Source organism: Peromyscus maniculatus, chromosome 7 (assembly GCF_049852395.1).
Source record: "Peromyscus maniculatus bairdii isolate BWxNUB_F1_BW_parent chromosome 7, HU_Pman_BW_mat_3.1, whole genome shotgun sequence".
NCBI lineage: Eukaryota > Metazoa > Chordata > Mammalia > Rodentia > Cricetidae > Peromyscus > Peromyscus maniculatus.
This window is the reverse complement of record NC_134858.1, coordinates 56,598,186-56,617,754: the sequence shown is the minus strand read 5'-3', so window position 1 is coordinate 56,617,754 and position 19,569 is coordinate 56,598,186. Positions and strand designations below refer to the sequence as shown.

General features: G+C 37.4%; 1 protein-coding gene across 2 annotated transcripts in view; it reads left to right on the top strand.

Moving 5' to 3' along the window:
- Arih1 (ariadne RBR E3 ubiquitin protein ligase 1) overlaps window positions 1-19,569 on the top strand; it is a 99,373-nt gene that overhangs the window by 38,980 nt on the left and 40,824 nt on the right. For both annotated transcript variants that reach the window (XM_076575366.1, XM_076575365.1), the window contains exons 2-3: window positions 1,720-1,787; window positions 16,169-16,313. In XM_076575366.1, coding sequence (XP_076431481.1) covers window positions 1,720-1,787; window positions 16,169-16,313 — 213 coding nt within the window. The remainder of the gene's footprint in view (window positions 1-1,719; window positions 1,788-16,168; window positions 16,314-19,569) is intronic.

The following is a 19,569-nucleotide window of genomic DNA, read 5'->3' as shown; positions in this document are numbered from 1 at the left end:
TTCAAATTTTCTGGAGTATGATTTAAAAGAAAATTCGTAGGGTGTCTGAATAAGAAGAGACTAGTAAAGTGTGCTTGGATGAGTAGAAGAGTACTTTGGTCATTGGCCTTTTGGGGGGAATGGGGTGGGGATAATGCATATGTTTTGTTTGTTTTGGTAACAAATGCTGTTATTGAATAATTGATTCAGATGTCTTTCATGACACTTTTATGTTAGGTTATTTTAAATTATTTATTTTATGTGCATTGGTGTTTTACCTACATTTATGTCTGTGTGAGGGTGTCAGATCCCCTGGAACTGGAATTACAGACAGCTGTGAGATGCCATGTGGGTGCTGGGAATTGAACTTCTGTCCTCTGGAAGAGCAGCTAGCTCTCTTAACCACTGAGCCATTTCTTCAACCCCCATATTAGATTATTTTAAATCATTATTTAACTAATACCATTATTAACCTCAGTGAAAGAGAGAAATTTCAAGCTACAGAAATATTTTTTGAAATACTCTTTGATGTAGAAATTTGTACATGAAATATAAGTTGAGCAGACCTGAGTTTAAGCTCTGCTTCCTTCACTGTTACGAGCTCTCATATATTTCAGTGAGTGAGGTTTCCCTGATCACTCAAGCCCTGTTGAGTTTGTTTTTGAGACATGGTCTCATTCTGTGGCATAGACTAGCTTGGAACTCAGCAGGTCTGCTTAGCTTCCCAAGTATTAAGGTGACAGACAGGTGAGCTACCACACCAAGCCCCATTATGTTTCAAGTTTTAAAAACGTTGTGCTCCAGTAGTAAGCTGGCTAGTTTAATGGGAAGTGGGGATATCTGTGAACAGTAAGCTTTTATTTCAGAGTTTTAACTTTTCCCTTTAAATAACCTAATATGAAAGAGCACCCCAAGAGTACACACTGTATCATTACATGGTATAGATAACTTTGTTGGCTTGCTTAAATGTGTCTAAAACACACCATAACTTTGGATTCCTTTGAACTGTTCAATACATTGGTCTTACAAATTTTAATTAATTGCATTTAGAGTGCTGATGTGGCAGTCTGTTAAGTACTCAGTGCAACAAATTTTAATCAATATGTGATATTTTTGTTTGCTTTTCAAGATAGGGTCTTGCTATGTAGTATGGACTGGCCTCTTTCTCCCTTTCCTTCTCTCTCTCTCTCTCTCTCTCTCTCTCTCTCTCTCTCTCTCTCTCTCTCTCTCTCTCCCCCTCTCTCTCTCTCTCTCTCCCCCTCTCTCCCCCTCTCTCCCTCCCTTCTTCCCTCTCCCTCTCCCCCCTCTGTCTTTGTTTTTTTTTTGAGACAGGGTTTCTCTGTGTAACAGCCTGGAACTAGCTCTGTAGACCAGGCTGACCTCAAACTCACAGAGATCTGCTCACCTCTGCCTCCTGCGTGCTGGGATCTAGGAAAGGATATTGTGGGTGGGACTTAGTGGTAAAGCAGTGCTTTTGTGCTTCAGCAATGGTGCAGAAAAGAAGTATACTGGGACAGAAAGTTTGGATGCGTTATTAGGGAACTTGAAATCTAGCCTACAAATTTTTTTCTTGTGAAAGAGCTGGGCTTGGTGCATTCATGTAATCTCAGCACCTGGGATGCTTAAACAAGAGAATTATGAATTGAAGGCCAGCCTGAATTACACAGAAAAACATACACATACAAAAAAAAGTCAATGAGATACAATTGCTTTAAAATGTTTTTTTTCCCCCTCCTTCAGAATCCAGCAACTATCACAAGAATACTCCTTAGCCACTTCAATTGGGATAAAGAGAAGCTAATGGAAAGGTAAGGAACTTGTATTGTTAGCTTTGACTTAGAAGTAACAAAAAAGCCCATTGAACTGAATTTATAAGCAGGAATTGATTTATATAGTAGTGAGCAAACCAATGTGTAAGTAATAATTGCTGCTATTTCTTGTATTGAAAATTTTGCAATGAAGTTAGTGTTACGAAATTCAGGTTAAATTCTGCTTTATTTTGGAAGTGAAATACTTTATTTCTGCTTATTAGGTATATCTTGAATATTACAAACTAAAAGTAGATTTAAAAAAGCACTTACTAATGTTCTTAGAACACATAAGATCTTACGTATTAGTCACTTAAGGTTTATTATTCATGAACTTTAAATCTATATTAGGTATATAAATGACATTTATTCAGTAAAAACAAAAGTGAGAAGTTGGTTATGTTTCCTAGCTGTCAAACCTAGATGCTTGTCCTGGTTCTCTGATTTTAGAGCAGAATTCGGCTCTGTTGGATGTTTTACAAAGGTTGCTTCTCAAAATAGATCTAGTTTTAAAAGAGTAAGTTACTGGGCTAGAGACTGACAGTATTAACTACTCCCTTGGTTCCTTAGATTAGGTATTTGGGGGCTGTTGTTAGGGTAACAGCTTCCGTTTACTCTTATAAACTTTATCAGCAATCTTAATTGTAAAAATTACAGCTTGTTGGGAACTGATAAATGAATGGGGAAAGTTTTGCATTTGACTTTCATATTCAAAGTGCTATATAAATCAGATATTAAATAATATTAGAAATGTAACTCATATACTTTGTATCTGAGTTATAATTTAATAGTAAGTTATTGAGTACTTTCTGTTAGATACTATTTGATTTTATTCTTCTGATAGTATTTTTGGTTTGGTTGGATTTTGGTTTTAGTTTTTTGACAAGAGTCTCACTGCAGCTCTGGCTAGCCTGGAACACTCTATATAGACCAGGTTGGCTTCAAACATACTGCCTGCCCCTGCCTCTATCTCTGCTGGGACTAAAGGCATAGCAACCATGCTCTGTCTCCTGATAGTTTTTTAGGGCTAGAAACTATTGCCTCCTCTTACCTGATGTGGAAACTTGAGTTTTGAGACTTGTTATTTAACTCAGTTTTGTAACAGAAAGACCAGAACATGTTTGTTGATCTCTAAAGTTTGTCTTAAAAACATTATATCCAGCTTTCCCTGGGTTTCTGAAGGATAAATGCTTCTTCATATTCTGACACCTCCATCCCCATGTGCCTTGCTGTCTTTACTGATGTCAGTGGTGTTTTTTAATCTTATTGTCATTTACTTTGAGGCATATTTTATGATACTTCTAAGAAAAAGAGTTTTAGTTTACATTATAGTCTTGAGTTTTCCTTTGTAACATTGCTGAAAACATTTTTCAATTAAATATTGTACTTAGTGTTGTCTGATATTAGCACTGTTACGCTTCATTTTAAAAGCGTTTTATGTACTTTCTAATTCTAAATATTCACCCTTTATGGATTATTTGCTTTTTAGATACAACTTTTGCAAATAAGATACAGTTGATTTAAAAAAATATTTAAAAGCTCTAAATATATATTCATGTTTTATGATAATTTCTGTTTAGATTTAGCTTTTGCTATTTTAAGTTGCACTTTACCATACTTTGTTTGTTTATTCTGTTGGCACCGTTGGATTTTTGTTTTGTTATTCTCTACTAATGTTCATGTTTTATGTTTCAGTTTTCCTAGTAGTTTTTATACACAGACTTTGTAAAACTATATTATAACTGGGTGTAGTATCTGTATCCTTTTTCTGTATGACACGAACACTAGCTTATTTGTTCTTATCTATCCTTTCCTCTTCCCCACTCAGCTTGGTAAGTTGATGATAATTTACATTTTTGGTAAGCAGCAGCTAGTGCTATTACTCCATCCCTACCTCCTTGATCCTTAAAAAAAAAATCCTTTCTGGCGACAGTCGTGTGTGTGTGTGTGTGTGTGTGTGTGTGTGTGTGTGTGTGTGTGTGTGTGTGTGTAGTTGATTTTTCTCTTATCTTGTGAGTCCTGAGGATTTAAGTCTTTTCATCATATGTGACAGCAAGCATCTTAATCTGCTGAACCATCTCACTGTGTTCTTATGTAGCCCATTCTGGTCTTGAGCTCCTTCCTACACCTCCTAAGTGCTGATATTACAGATATGCATTACCATCTTTGGCTGCTCCCTCAGCCCCCAAAGACAGATTGTCACTGAATATATTCCTGGCTGGCCTGGCTGGCCTCGACTTGCTATGTGTCCAGGGTGGCCTGGAACTTGTAAGGATCCTCCTGAGTGGTGGGGTTACAAGTGTCCCACTACATCCGAACATTATTATTTTTTGTTTGTTTGTTTTTCAAGACAGGGTTTCTCTGTGTAGCTTTGCGCCTTTCCTGGAACTTGCTTTGTAGACCAGGCTGGCCTTGAACTCACAGAGATCCGCCTGCCTCTGCCTCCCGAGTACTGGGATTAAAGGTGTGCGCCACCACTGCCTGGCCCCCGAACATTATTTTTAAAGTGAGCTATTTTTCTTTATCTTTTCTGCTCTTCAGTGTCTTGAGTGCCAACCCTTCATCACCTTGAGCTATTCTTTTTATAATATTATTCAGTTTTGTGGGAACTGTTAGTTCCCTTATCCCTCTTAGGGAATATTAAATATTCTTGTGGGGTTTTTTGGGGCATGGGGTGGGGAGTGCAGTCCTTTTTAAAACCTTTTTTTTTTTTTTTTTTGGTAAAGTTTTTCACTGTTCAGAAACTCACTGTATAGCTTTGGTGATCCTCAGACTCACTCAGGTCGTCTGCCACATGCTCCTCAGTGCTGAGATCACCAAGGTGAGCCACAGTGTTCATCTGTTGACTCTTGGTGTACCAACATAATTGGAGCTAAATGAAAATACACAGAGATGTGAGAAAAGTACATGGAAATGTTCAGTTTTAAGTGTATTTATTTATTATAAAAATGATAATGGGGTGAAAAATGGGATAAAGCTTTTGAAAACAAGTTAGAAAAATAAACTCAGGATATTTAAGATAAAAGCAGACATGAATTAAAAAAAAGTATAAATCAGAAAGTCTTAAAGTGAATTTTAAAAATGGAAATATCAAAGCCACAAATGGGGAGAACATTTTTGCTGTTAAAGAAAGGACTTGTAACCCAAATAACACAAAGAACTCTTAGAACTCAGCAAAAAAAAAAACAACTTGATTTAAAAACTGACCAAATGCTAGCATGGTGGCACACACCTTTAATTCCAGACAGCACTTGGGAGGCAGAGGCAGGGAAATCTCTTCAGTTCAAGGTCAGCTAGTTTACATAGTTTCAGGCCAGTCAAGACTACATAGTGAGCCCCCCACCCCATCTCACCCCCCAAAAAACAAAACAAAAAACAAAACAAAAAAAGGCCAGGCATCATTGGCATATGCCTATAATCTCAACAGCTGGGAGATGGAAGCAGGAAGATGAAGAGTCAAAGGCCCTGGTTATATGGTGAGTTCTAGACCAGACTGAGCTTTATAACTAAACTTACACGCCCACCAAAAGAAAAGGAATGGAATGGGGGCTGACAACTTTAACAGACACCTGTGATGGAAAAAAAATTAATTTTTTAAAAGATTTATTTATTTATTCATTCGTTTCTTCGCTTGTTTATTCGTTCGTTCGTTCATTCATTCATTCATTCATTCATTCATTCATTCATTCATTCATTATGTATACGGGTGCCAGGTCTCATTACAGATGGTTGTGAGCCACCATGTGGGTGCTGGGAATTGATCTCAGGACCTCTGGAAAAGCAGTCGGTGCCATCTCTCTGAGCTATCTCTCCAACCCCCCCCCCCCCAAATATTTAAAGATCGTTTACTTGGAGCTGGAAAGATAGCATAGTGCTTAAAAAGATTCATTGGGTGCTCTTCCAGAGGACCCAGGTTCAGTTCCTAGTATTCAAGTGGTAGCTCACAACCATTTGCAACTCCAGTTCCAGGGGATCCAATTCCATCTTCTGTTCTTTGTGGACACTGCACACTGTGGTGCACAGGCAGAACTACAGGCAAAGCACCCATAGACAAAATAAAATCTCAAAAAAGATGTTTCATATATTAAAACAATGGGATATTACTACTTACTTGTTAGAAGGGTGAGGACCCCAAACTACTTACTGCACTTACTGCAGGTGAAGAGTAAAGAACAATAGTAGTACCCATTCACTGCAGGTGGGAGTAGAAACTAGTGTAGCCACAAGGGAAGACTGGTCCTTTATTGCAAAATAAAACCTTTTCTTAGCATGCAGTAACTTGTGAGCTTTGAGTGATAATGTAGGCTCATTGAATGTAACATTGTCTGGTGGGATTTTGATAGTAGTTTGTATTTCTAAAGGAATATGGGAAGGATAGCATGGGAACTCTACCTTGTTTCCTTTTGCTAGGAACCAACAACTGCTTTTAAAGACTTGTGGGTTATGTTGTTTATTTTAATAAAGGGAGAAGTTAGCACTTGGCAAATGTAATGGAGAAAGAAGAGAAGGCACAAATAAAACATTAAATATAGCCTGGGGCATAGTGGTGCACACCTTTAATCCCAGTACTCAGGAGGCAAAGGCAGGGGGATCTCTCAGTTCAAGGCAGGCCTGGTCTACTGAGGAAGTTCCAGGACACCCAGGGCTTACAGAGACACCCTGTCTCAAAAAAAGGGGAAGAGTATTAAGGCATAATTTTAGATTGGAAAGTATTTCAGAGTTATAATTGAATATACTCTGTGCTACTTTTACCACTAGTTTCAAAAGCTTAGAGTTGAAAATTTCTTAAGTTGCGTAATCCCAGAACAAGTAAGCTAATAATCACAGAATGTGATGAGTGAAATATTCTTTTCTTCCTCAGATGGATTAGATGATTATGTGGTAAAGTTCTAACAAACCTTTAAGGAATTGTTCATTGTTAATGTAAACTACTTTAGAATATGGAGAAACATAGAATATCATTAGTGTTATCAAAGTCAAAATAATAATCACAATTTGATAAAAAGATGGCAATATGTTTATTAAAGATCTAGCTGTTGAATTAATAGATATTCAAATAACTGAATAAATTAATGGTCTACAATTTTTCCTAGGAATGCAATAGCAGATTGTTGAGAAATTAATATATACTTAATACATTAGCAGATCAATGAAGAGAAACAATATAATTATAACAGTGAAATTGTGTGTTTAACCAACATTTAATAAAAATAAAAATTCTTTGTAGCTAGAGTTTTCCTGCCTTGCCCACAGTCAGGACAAATCTCTGTCACCCGCCAGTCCCACAGCCGCTCAGACCCAACCAAGTAAACACAGAGACTTATATTGCTTTCAAACTGTATGGCTGTGGCAGGCTTCTTGCTAACTGTTCTTATAGCTTAAATTAAATCTATACCTTGCCACGTGGCTTGTGGCTTACCGGTGTCTTCACATGCGGCATGTCATGGTGGCGACTGGCAGTTTCTCTGACTCAGCCTTCCACTTCCCAGAATTCTTCTCCTTGTCCCGCCTATATTTCCTCCTGCCTGGCCACTGGCCAATCAGTGTTTTATTTATTGACCAATCAGAGCAACACATTTGACATATAGACCATCCCACAGCAATTCTCAGTAAACTGAAAAGTAATTTCTTGGCTTGCTATTATTAACTAGTAATTTACATCAAAATTATATTTAACACCAAAACATTAAAGTACACACTAAAAATATCATCACTTAAGCCCCAAGAAGTTGGAGACCAGCCTTGGCAACTTGTTAGGAAACCCATTTCAAAGCAAGACCATAAACACAAATAATGGATTGCACCACAATTTTGATGTATTAAGACTTCTGATAATGTAAGGAGCAAGGGTTGTTGCCACAAATCTAGGGTCGTTGCCACAAATCTGTAATTCCAAGTATTTGAGAGACTGAGATATGGGATTATTGTAGTTGTTCTGAAGCTCACTACTTCTATTGCAGTTGTTCTGAAGGTTACTACTTCTAAGGAGTAGATGAAAGGAAAGTATTCCCAAGGGTGATGTCATCCTTTCCTGAATTGTATTTCCAAAGGCTTTGTGTTTTTGTTATGAAATATTAATACCTATTTAGTGAAGAGGTTAGGTGTAAAGTTAGTGCTTATGTGTGACTCTGATACTAGAGAGCTTTTCTTAGCTGTTTCTGTAATATGTTTCATAAATTGTTGAATGTAAAAGTGAATTTGGTTTTTCAGAAAACCTTGCTTTTGCAGTGACATCTGTCATTCTTTTATAATTTCAATTTTTTTTTCTTGTTCAGTTTAATTGTTTTGGGGCAGTTGTGGATGGAAATAGATGTCTCATCACGCTCTAGTGTAAACATTGAATTTCTGTTGCTCCACTTACTAGATGTGTGATCTTGAAGCAGTTTTCTTTGTTACCTTATCTGAAGTGATTTTTTTCCTAGCTAGTGTGATAGTACATGCCTGTAATACCAGTACTTGAAAGGCTAAGGCAAGAAGATTGAGACTACCCGATGCAAAATAAAAACGAAACAAAATTTCCCACAGATGGTTTTTCCTTTTGTCTTTTCTGTTGTCTCTATTTTTATCTTTCTCGAGGCTCCATGAATTATAATAATTTTTGAAAATGTATCAGTTATGTCTGAAATGCAGGTTGAAGTGGTGTGTTATTCAGAGGCAAGCAGGGCAGTCTCTTTCCTCACAGTACTTAACATTGTTTGGAAATACACCAACCGTATCTGATATGGGTAGATAAACATTTGTTGTTGAATGGCATTCGGTGGGGTAGGGAGGAAAGGGAAACATGAGAATTCATGCATTTCTGGTAGAAAAAAGAACCAAGCAAGGGATGAAAGTTAGAATACATATTGAACAATATACAGTGGCTAAAGAAAGAGAAAGGAAAATGGAAAGTTGTTTTTGTTTACAGCCCTGGCTGTCCAGGAACTCACTATATAGACCAGGCCGGCCTTGAACTTAGAGAGGTCCACTCGCCTCTGCCTTCTGAATGCTGGGAATAAAGGCATGATCCACCACACTCAGGTCAAGTAGGAAGTTTTTATTATTCATTCATTCATTCATTCATTCATTCATTCATTCATTCATTCATTCATTCATTCATTCGAGACAGGGTTCCTCTGTGTAGTTTTGGTGCCTGTCCTGGATCTCACTCTGTAGACCCGGCTGGCCTGGAACTCTCAGAGATCCGCCTGGCTCTGCCTCTCGAGTACTGGGATTAAAGACAGGCCACCACCACCTGGCTCAGGTAGGAAGTTTTTAAGGAAAGTCGTTTTAATATTACTCTAGGTTGAAGGAAAATATTGTCCTAGTGTGAGTAATGACAGTTAAATAGGCAGGAGAGATTAGGTAGAAAAAATGGAGAGCTTTACATGAGAGAAAGATATAGGAGATTCATGGAAGCTGCTAGTAATTTGAGCTCTTCCCCTAAAGATAATGGGAATGATTAGATGAAATGCTGAAATGGCCTTTTAAAAATTAGATCATAAGAGTTAATAATATAGAATTGGATGGGAAGGCTCAAGAAAGTCTGTGAATCTGGAGAAAATAAGCCAAGCCTCCCAGTCTGTGGTACTAATCCAAAAGAGTTAGTTTAAGAATGGAGGTAAGAAGGAGTACCAAGCCAGTGAAGTGTGGTTGAATTTGATACACTACTTCTTGTGAAGCCTGAGGACTGACTTATGTCATTGAAGTAGCTTAGAGAATTTAAAGCTTTAAACTTGGATTAAGATGGTCACAGATTGTTAATGTCTCTGTGCCCCTAACAGCAACAAATGTAAATTGACAAGGGGAAGAAAACTTAAGCCCTCAGACTACCTCCTGAAATTACTGTTACCCCACCCCCACCCCCGGATTTGTGTGCTTATTTACTGTGTGTGTGTGTGTGTGTGTGTGTGTGTGTGTGTGTGTGTGTGTGTGTAAGGCCTTGGTGGCAAGAGCCCTTCCTTACTTGTTGAGCATTTTTGCTGGCCGCTTCAGTTCAGTTTTCTAATTAAACCTGACAAACCAGGGACTCCAAATACTAGAATTGCCATAGACTAAATCAAGTATGCTGTCACTGGGATAGATGAGCACAGACTGTCTTTCAGATGTAAAAGTCAATTTCTGTAACTGAAATGGAAAATAATGGTAACTTACAGCAAATGGGAGAAGACTAAAGGTAGTTAAAGGTATTAGAATAATCAGAAACTATTTAATAAAAGATCAAAAATATAGAAGAGGAGAGAATGAGCCAGAGATAGTCTTTGAAGACAGGATGAGAGTTTTCCAGATTAATAAAGTATCAATGTATATGCAAATCTATCCATTCCCATGCAAAATAAATGCCTCTGACTGATTCTAAGATACTATTTTCTCTCTCCCTCTGTCCCCCTCCCTACCTCTTTCCTTCTCTCCTCTCCTTGAACAATCCAGGCAAGGCCCCTTGCTATAAAACCTTCCCTGTACAGGTGGACTGCCTGCACTCTCTACTCTACACTTAACTGAGAGGAGATGGACTAGAAAATGTTTTTTTTAAGACATGGGGTCTCTATGTAGTCCTGGCTAGCCTTGAACTTGTTATAGAGACCAGGCTGGCTTCAAACTCAGTGATCCCCGCCTCTTCCCTCTGAGTATTGGGTATTAAAGATGTATGTCACCACGCAGACCTCCCTTCTCAGAGACAGGATATATTGCTATGTAGCTCAGGCTGGCTATCCTCTTAACCCCACCTTTCAAGTGCTGGGATTAGAGTCAGGAAGTAACATTCGAAGCAGTTTTTAAACAATTTTTAAAAAAGATTTATTTTTATTTTATGTATATTTGTATTTGCTTGGGTGTGTATATATATATGTATATACATGTGTATGTGTGTATATATATACATGTATGTATGTATGTTTGTATGCATGTATGTGTGTGTGTGTGTGTGTGTGTGTGTGTGTGTGTGTGTGTGTGTGTGTGTGTGTCTGGTGCCTACAGAAGCCAGAGAAGGGCATTGGATTTCCTGAAACTGGAATTACAGAAGGTTGTGACCTGCCATGTGGGTGATGAGAATCAAACCCCAGTCCTCTGAAGAGAGCAAGTGCTTTTAAACACTGAGCCATGTCTTAAGCCTCATTTTGATTTTGCTCAAAAACAGTTCAGCATGTTTAAATCTGTGTGAATCTTTCAATTAAGATGACACTTTAAAAGATGGAAATTTTGATCTACATGAAAATTTCTTGTTTTCTGGTAAAATCATGAAAATTTGGGTCCAAAGCATTTTATATTTGAAGAAATCTGGTGAAAAGAAATTCACCTTTTAAAACATAGTAAGCCAAGTATGGTGATGTATGCCTGTAATCTCAGCACCCAGGAGGCAGAGGCAGGAAGATTTAAAAAAAAAAAACCATAAACTCAAACTTAAAAATAATTGTAATGGAGCTGAAAAATGTAGAGAATCTTTAAAGTATCAAAATATAGATTACTTGAAAAAAATAAAAGTATATGGCATATTCTGGAGAATAGATTAATAGCACTAAAAATGATTATTAGACCAATACTTTAGTGAGTTGAAGGGAAATAAATTCCAGCCTGTGTTCATGGAATGTGTTCATAAATACTGTTTTATATAATATATAGTACTTTGTAAATTCATAGCTAGCTCTTGTTGGCTACTACATTCAGCTCAGGCACTGATTTTACTTTGTATGTAGTGTCTCCGTCCAGTAACTTGTATATGATATAAAAACTGACTTCAGGGTTTGTGTGTTGTTTACCACTGTTGTGGTTTGAATGTAAAATGTCCCTTATGGGTTCATGTGTTTGTACACTTGGTCCTCAGCTGGTTTGGGAAGGTTGTGGAACCTTTAGGAAGTAGAACCTTGCTGGAAGAAGCAGTTCATTGGAGGTGAGCCTTGAGGACTTAAAACTTAGCCCCACTTGTTGCTTCCTGCTTTATCTGAAAGCAGTGTAACCAGTCAGCCTCAGCTCTTGCTGCTTTCCCTTTCCTGCCTGCTGCCAGGTCTTCTTCCCATGATGGACTTTATCTTTCTGGAACTGTAAGCTAAAATTTTCTCCCCTAAGTTGCCTTTGTCAGGATATTTGATTATACCAACAAAAAAATAACATGTCAAACATATATCACACATATTAACATACAAAATAGTATTAATTGACTATATCAGCAACAAGTTCTTAGTATTCTAGTTTTTTAGGAGCCAAAAAGAATATCTAGTAACTGGTGAAGTTTATAGCTTGGTAGTAGAGTTCTTGCCTGGGCCAAAAATACTAGGTTCATAGCATGACAAAGTTAAAAAAACAAAACAAAACCCCCCAAAAAAAACTGAGTTAGAGAATTTTCACTGATTCTGAATGGTATTGATTTGTTGTAAGGTCAACTGAAAATGTTTTATTTTGTGCCTTGAGTTTGTATCTTTAATTTTATTCTATGTTATGTCTATGGGTATTTTGCCTGTGTTAATGTACAACTGTGTACTATATGTGTTCAGTGTCCTTGGAGATCAGAACAGGGCATTGGATCCCCTGGGACTAGAGTTATAGGTAAATCTAAGCAACCATTTGACTGGGGTAGGGAAGGCATTTAAAGAGTGTATTCTATGTTACACTAGAATTTGTGGACTTTCATGTATATATATAAGCTAAATAAACAAATAAGCTAAATCATCTTCAGAGTATTAAGCAATGAGCTGTGTGTGGATCAGTGAGATGGCTCAATAGGTAGGCTCTTGTGCCAAGCGTGAGCACCTGAGTGTCATCTTGGGTCAACATGGAAGAAGGGGAGAATTGATTGCAGCAAGTTGTCCTCTGGCCTCCACACAAATGGCCATGGCAGCTCTCATACCCACACACAACATAAATAAGTGTAAAGGAAATATGATTGCCTCTACCTCTCTAGCCTTGGGACTATGTACTTAGTTTATGCACTGCTGAGGATTGGGCCCCAGGCTTCATGCATGCTGGGCAAATACACTACCACCTGAGCTTGAACAACATTCCCATCCCTAATTAGATTCTAATATTCTTCCAAATAGTCATTGTAGAGTCAAGAGTAAACAAGACCATGTAATAAATGCAAATTAAAACAAAATCTTTTTTGTTAGCCTAGGAAAGGAGCCAACCTCCTGACCTATAAGGCCCTGGCCTGGATGCTTTGCTATCTCTTCCTCTTATCCATAATGGCATTGGGTCACGTGAAAAGGAGAATCCCACGCGGGAACTTCGCATCTGTAAGCTCTGCCTCTGTGTGTAAGAGAGTGGAAACAGACTAACTTGGGCAGCTAAAGCATTGGAGCTGCTCACAGGCCAATGCTAGATAGATATGCTGTCATGATTTGGGAATCAAGAGAAATGAAAATCTGTGGGGCAGAAATAGTGTTGAAACAAAACACTTAACGTTGTATATTTCTTGTAAATGAAGCTTAACTTTAAATGGAAAAAATAAAATCCCAGACCTCCTATTCCTGGAAATGTGAGTGTATTCTTAAGTTTCTAGTCACCTTCCTCTATGTAGCTCAGGCTGGTCCCCACTTTGGTTCATAGCCAGAGACGTCTTCAATTCCTGATTTCCTTCCTCAACCTCCTAAGTGCTGGGGTTGCAGGAATACACAACTATACTTGGCTTTGCCTAGGTAATTTTGGAAAAGTCTTTTGACTTCTAGGGTGTATCAGAAATTCCTACATGCAGTCTTTAAGAAATATACTTAGCTGGCTGCAGTGATGCATGACTTGAATCACAGCATTCCAGAAGTAGAGGCTGGTGGATTGATCTTTGTTGAGTTCAAGACCAGCCAGCCTGGTCTACATAGTGAGTTCCAGGACAACCAGAGATACATAATAGACCTTATCTCAAAACCAACCCACCCTCCACCCGAAACAATCAGACAACCTAAAGTGAAGGAATTTAGACTAAGAGTTAGTTAGTACCTTACATCTGAGAATAAGCTTGCTGAAAACTTGTAGACCCTGTCACGTGGGGAAAGTAAAACCTCTGAGAGGGAAAAATAGAGAAATCAAGTCTTGAAAAAGACAGTTTGGGAGTCAGAGGCAATGGATCTCTGAGTTCAGGGACAGTCTGGTTTACAGAGCAAGTTCCAGGAAAGCTTGTACCAGAAACCCTGTCTTGGGGACCCCCCCCAAAAAAAAGAAAAAGACAATTTGTTCTTGGCTAGAGAAACTTCGTATTTTAGAGTGATTTTTTTTTTTTTTTTTTACTAATAAAGGAAAACAAATCTTGACCTTTTTACACTTGTTAGATGGGCCAAGAGTTCTACCTAGATTGTATGTATGTGGACCGTCTTAAGTGCCCTTCAGTATAAGGTTTATTCAGTATTTTATAGTATGTACATGCAAAAATGAACCATTGTGCAGCTATGTGTTGATTGACAAATGTCTGCTAAATACTGTCTAGTGAAGAAATGAAGATTTTATATCCAAGAGAGTGGTACAATATAGATACATTTGTGTGGCTGTGTATGCATGAAATGTTGTCTAGAATGTTAGAGTATGGAGAGTCCACCAATTCTATGTAGTAATTCAGGATAGCTGAAAGTTGTTTTTATTAACATGGATTTTCCTTTTTAGGACAAAATGTTTATGTCTTAGCAAATTCATGTTTAGTGGTCTTCTCTTTCTGCTTCTTTTATAAAATTTGATTTTCTCTTTCTCAAAAATTTATAAGAAAGCATTTTTGGTTTTGCTAGATTTATTCTGATTATCTGAATCACATTACTTTATGTGTCAATAATTCACATAATGTGAATTCACTTTATGTGAATTACTGACAACTTTAAATGTATGTGTTCCCTTTATAACATATTGGCATTTTGATTGATGGTTTGAATATTTCTTGAGAACACTGTAGTCAAAGTTCTTAAAAAGATACTCATTAATCTTAGAATCAATATGATTTGTTCTTGGATGAGTAATTTTTCTGTAGAAACATCTATTTCTATATTTTTCTTAAATGTTAAAGAAAACCTTAATTAGCAATAGTGGAAATCTGGATTGGTGAGATTATTCAGCAGATAAAAGGTGCTTGCTGCCAAGTCTGATGACTTGAGTTAGCTTCCCTAGGTCCGTCCTACATGGTAGAAGGAGAGAACTGACTCCACAAGCACCTCTCCTCCATCACCCTCATAAACAAACGTGATGATATATTGTATATATTAAGGAATTTAAATACTGGAGATTTTGGTTGAGGAGATGGCTCAGTGGGTAAAGTGCCTGGCAAGCATGAATACCTGAGTTCAGATCCTCAGCACTCACATATAAAGAACAAAAAGTAGGTGTGATGATACATATCTTTAACCCTAGTGCTAGGTAGGCAGAGATTGATATATTCCTGAAGCTTGCTGTCCAGTTTGTACAGCTGAAATGGTAAGTTCCAGGTTCAGGTTGAGATTCTTTCTCAAAAAACAAGGCAGAAAGCAAAAGATAACCAAAATTGACCTTTGGCCTGCGTGCGCGCACACGCACACGCACGCCCTAAGGGGCTTGCTTGCATGCTTAAAGAACATGATAGTTACAATCTTGGATAAAGCTAACACATAATTGAGCAGATACTTCACTAATATTATAGCTGGCTGTATTGATTTACAAATTGAAATTTTTTATTTTCATCTTGTTTTACTTTTTAAATACTAAGATATTTCACGCCATGCCTTCAGTTCCAGAACAGCCAGAGGTACATAGTGAGGCAGTCTTGAAAAAACAAAACTAGAAAGATATTCCAAGGTCCAGGGACCTCCTTTGGGAAACATTTTCCTTGGCATTTACCTTATCATCTATGAGGCAGTTCACCATTTGCTCTATAGATAGCACTTGGCATACTGACTTTTGATATTATTGAGGTTTAATTACTATATATTTAGATACACATTTGGGCATATAATTTATTTGGTGTAATTGTTTTAAGATACAGTGTTACATCTTTTCTCAGTAAATTAAAGAAATATTTTAGAGGAGTTTGTAGAAAGCAAGTTCATTGTATACAATGAAACATGTTGTAATCACCACCTCTTATAAAGTAGTTTTAAATTATTGCTAAAGTAAATTTCAGTATAAAATACAGCTTAGTTTTAAAATAGCATTACTCTTCACAGGTAACCGTAGCTGTAGCACAGCTTTTATCCTAAAGTTTTAGTCACAGTTGTGTTAAATGCTAATACTTAACCTCCCATGTTGCCTACTTAGAAATAAAAGAAAAGCCAAAATCAACCACACATGCACACCCTCTGTTTGCTGTCGTTTAGCCACACCCTCTTCCTATCTTGACCAGAATGGGTTTGATCTTGGTTTATTTTAGTTTAGTTAATTGATTTTCCTTACAGGAAGTCAGGTTTTTTTTGGAGAGCTCTAACTGTGCTATTTGCTGGGCTCTCATCCTTTCTGTTTAAATAATGCAGGTACTTTGATGGAAACCTGGAGAAGCTCTTTGCTGAGTGTCATGTAATTAATCCAAGTAAAAAGTCTCGAACACGCCAGATGAATACAAGGTCATCAGCACAGGATATGCCTTGTCAGATCTGCTACTTGAACTACCCTAACTCGGTGAGTACCTGGTAGTTTAAGGCTAGCACTATGTCAGAGGGTTAATCAACTTTCATTACTTAAACAAAGGACAATCTGGAAGCCTGGGAGCAATAACTAACTGTATCAGTAGCCTATTAGTAGATTAAGAATAAGGAAAGGAAGAGGAAAGTCCTAGTTCTCTTCCCATTCCTGCCCCATTTGCTTTTCAGACCTGTCCAAGTTATCATTAAATGCCTGAATCTTTCTGGAGTTTATTTTACCACTACTTGAGAACTGTGTAATAATAGGCTGACAGTTTATAAACCATTGTTTATACAGCTTAAAATAGATTCAAAATTTATTGTTTCAGATAATCAAAACCCTTATACATTTTTTAGAGTACTTTCAGGACTTCATGTTCACTTATATTAATCTAGTCTGACATAGATTCTTTTTGTTTGTTTTGTTTTTTCAAGGCAGGGTTTCTCTGTGTAACAGCCCTGCCTGTCCTGGATCTTGCTCTATAGACCAGGCTGGCCTGGAACTCACAGAGATCTGCCTGGCTCTGCCTCCTGAGTGCTGGGATTAATGGTGTGCGCCACCAACACCCAGCCTGACATAGATTCTTAAAGATGGCAAATGGGGCCAGAATTAGAACAGAATAGAACCAAATAATAGTATTTCTCTTAAAATAATGTCAAAGTTTTATTGAGTTACAATGGTATACTTTAGAGCATTTAGTAAATAAATTTCAGGGTTAAATGAAGTCTTCATATTAAAACATTACCTTATTGGTAGCCATTGCAAAGTTATTTTGTGGCATAAAGATGTTTAATTACTTGGAATTCATCTTTCAAGATATTTTTATAGATGAGAAAGTGTTTAACTCTATAATAATTAGTACCATCTTGGTAATTTTTTTCTGCTTTAATAGATAAACAGTTCTTTTTTTATAGTTGCATAGTTATTAGGTATTTCTCAACAGCATTTTAGACTCTTGAAGATTTTCATTGTTAGTCTTAGAATTTTAGATATCTCTCTCTAAAGGAGTTTATTTGAAAGGTGCTAACTTGTTCAAATGATCAAGTTTTCTTTAAAGTTAGAGAAAAAGAATGATCCATGACCTACTTTGATAGGTAAAGTGTGAAACTACGTTTCTGAGTTCTCAAGTCCTAGCTGTGCCTTAAACCAGTGTTTTGCTTTGGAACTGATCCACCAGTTTCACTTAGGGTGGAGTTTTATCTTTCAAATGAGCTGGCTTGGATATCCTTCAGATCTCTACAGCCTGTGAGCTGTATCACTGCCCTTTCCTTAAATCATAATCCCAATGTATTTGTACAATAACTGACTTTTGAAATACATTAAACTCAGGTTTTAATACCTTTATTATCTTGAATAGATTTTTTTTGCCAATTAAGATTTACACCATAATTACAGTTTCAAAGGTCTCTGTAAGCTAGTACTAAGATCCAAATAATTTGTCCCAGTTTATAAATGGCTTTCTTCTTTTGCCTTTTTCTTCAGCTTCAATATAGCCAGTTTCTCCTTCATTGAAATCTTTAATCTTGGAGCTAGTTGCTACCAATATCAGTTATATTTTCAGTGCCCCTGATATTGTCCAAAAGTCTTAACAAAAACTTGACCAAGCATTTGTAGTGTATATTTTGGCTTTGTATGCAGCAGATGATGGAGAAGTTAAATGATTAACATAGCAGAAAGTATTCTAAATTTTAAGGACATAATGGAGAATAAACATAGACTTTGTCTTCATAGAACTTACAGGCTAGCTGGTCAAATTCATAGGGCATTCAGAAAGAAATAGGTGCTTTGAGATAGCAGATAAATTATACTATAGTACCGTGTTGGAGGAACCTGGGTAGTATTTTTCTTAATCTGTTTTGAATTTTACATTTATTTATTTTACTCTGTATGTGAGTGGTCACGTGTGTGGAGATCAGAGGACAGCTTGTGGGAATTGGTTCTCACCTTCTGACACGTCTGGCATGTTCTCACCTTCTGTCGGCCTTGGCAGCAAGAGCCCTTACCCCTGCACCATCGACTCAGCTCTGTTACTTTTCTTGTTGCTGTGACCATGCACCTAGCAGGAAACAGCTTCAAGGGAGTGCGGACTTACTTTTGCTTGTAGTTAGAGGATACAGTCTGTTATAGCAGGGAAGGTATGGTTGTGGGGATGGAATGTTAGACATTTGGTTATCTTATCTCTACAGCCAGGAAACAGATTGTTGGCTTTCTCCTTTCCCCCTTTTAATCATTGTGAGTCCCCAGGCAGAGGAATGGTGTCCCACCTGCTTCAGGGTGGGTCTTTCTCCTTGGTTAATTCTTTTTGGAAACACTCTCATAAGCAAACACTAGGGATGTACCTCCTAAAGATACTAAATGCAGTCAGATTGATAATGAAGATTAACACCCCTTGTGAACTTGACACCCACATGGCCACATTAGACTGCAGTACAGTGCAAGTTCACTTTCTATTGTTGTGATAGAATACCTGAGATAATCAACCTGAGGAGAAAAGATTTGCTTTGGCTCATGTTTTCAAGGCTTCAGTTCTTGGTCTTCTTGCTTTAGGGCCTGTGGGAAAAACAGACTTCATGATGCGGTCCCTGGGGGAGTAAAGCCAAGCCTCTCAACTTCCTTTCACAGGGACATTTACATTTATAGTTACTTGACTAAACTTCCAACTAAACTAAGTCTTGCTCCTATGGGTTCTATAACTTCTGAGTACCTCACAAATATAAAGGCTTTAGAGGACATTTAATATCTAAACGACAACAGACACAGTTTATTTATGGATCTAGCACATCCATGGCAATCGATAACTGAGGCTGTGATAAGAAAGTCAGGTAGAAGAAAGGAAAGTAGGAGTGCTAAGAACTGAAGGAAAGAACCTGGAGTTAAGGGGTTAAAGTTTACTGGTGACCTAGGCGAGTTACTCTAAGTTGTGTGGTTAAAGAGTTATGAATGGAAACTGCTGATGTTGGGAACAGTATAATCCTAACACAGCTCTTTTCTCATCATTTCTAGATGAGTGTGCACAGATGATGGCTTCTGTTTAGTTTTAGCAGTGTCACCTGAAACCCTTCATGGAACCTTATTAATGTGTTGAGGGATGTCTTTGAACTACTCTGTTAGACATTGGCAGTTTTCTCTTATTTATACAAGTATCTTAGCTTCCTAGAAAACAATTTCACTATTATACAGTGTCACATGAATAAAGGCTATTAAATAAATGGTGTGTGTGTGTTTGTGTAAGTAAGGATTTTTTGTTCTGTTA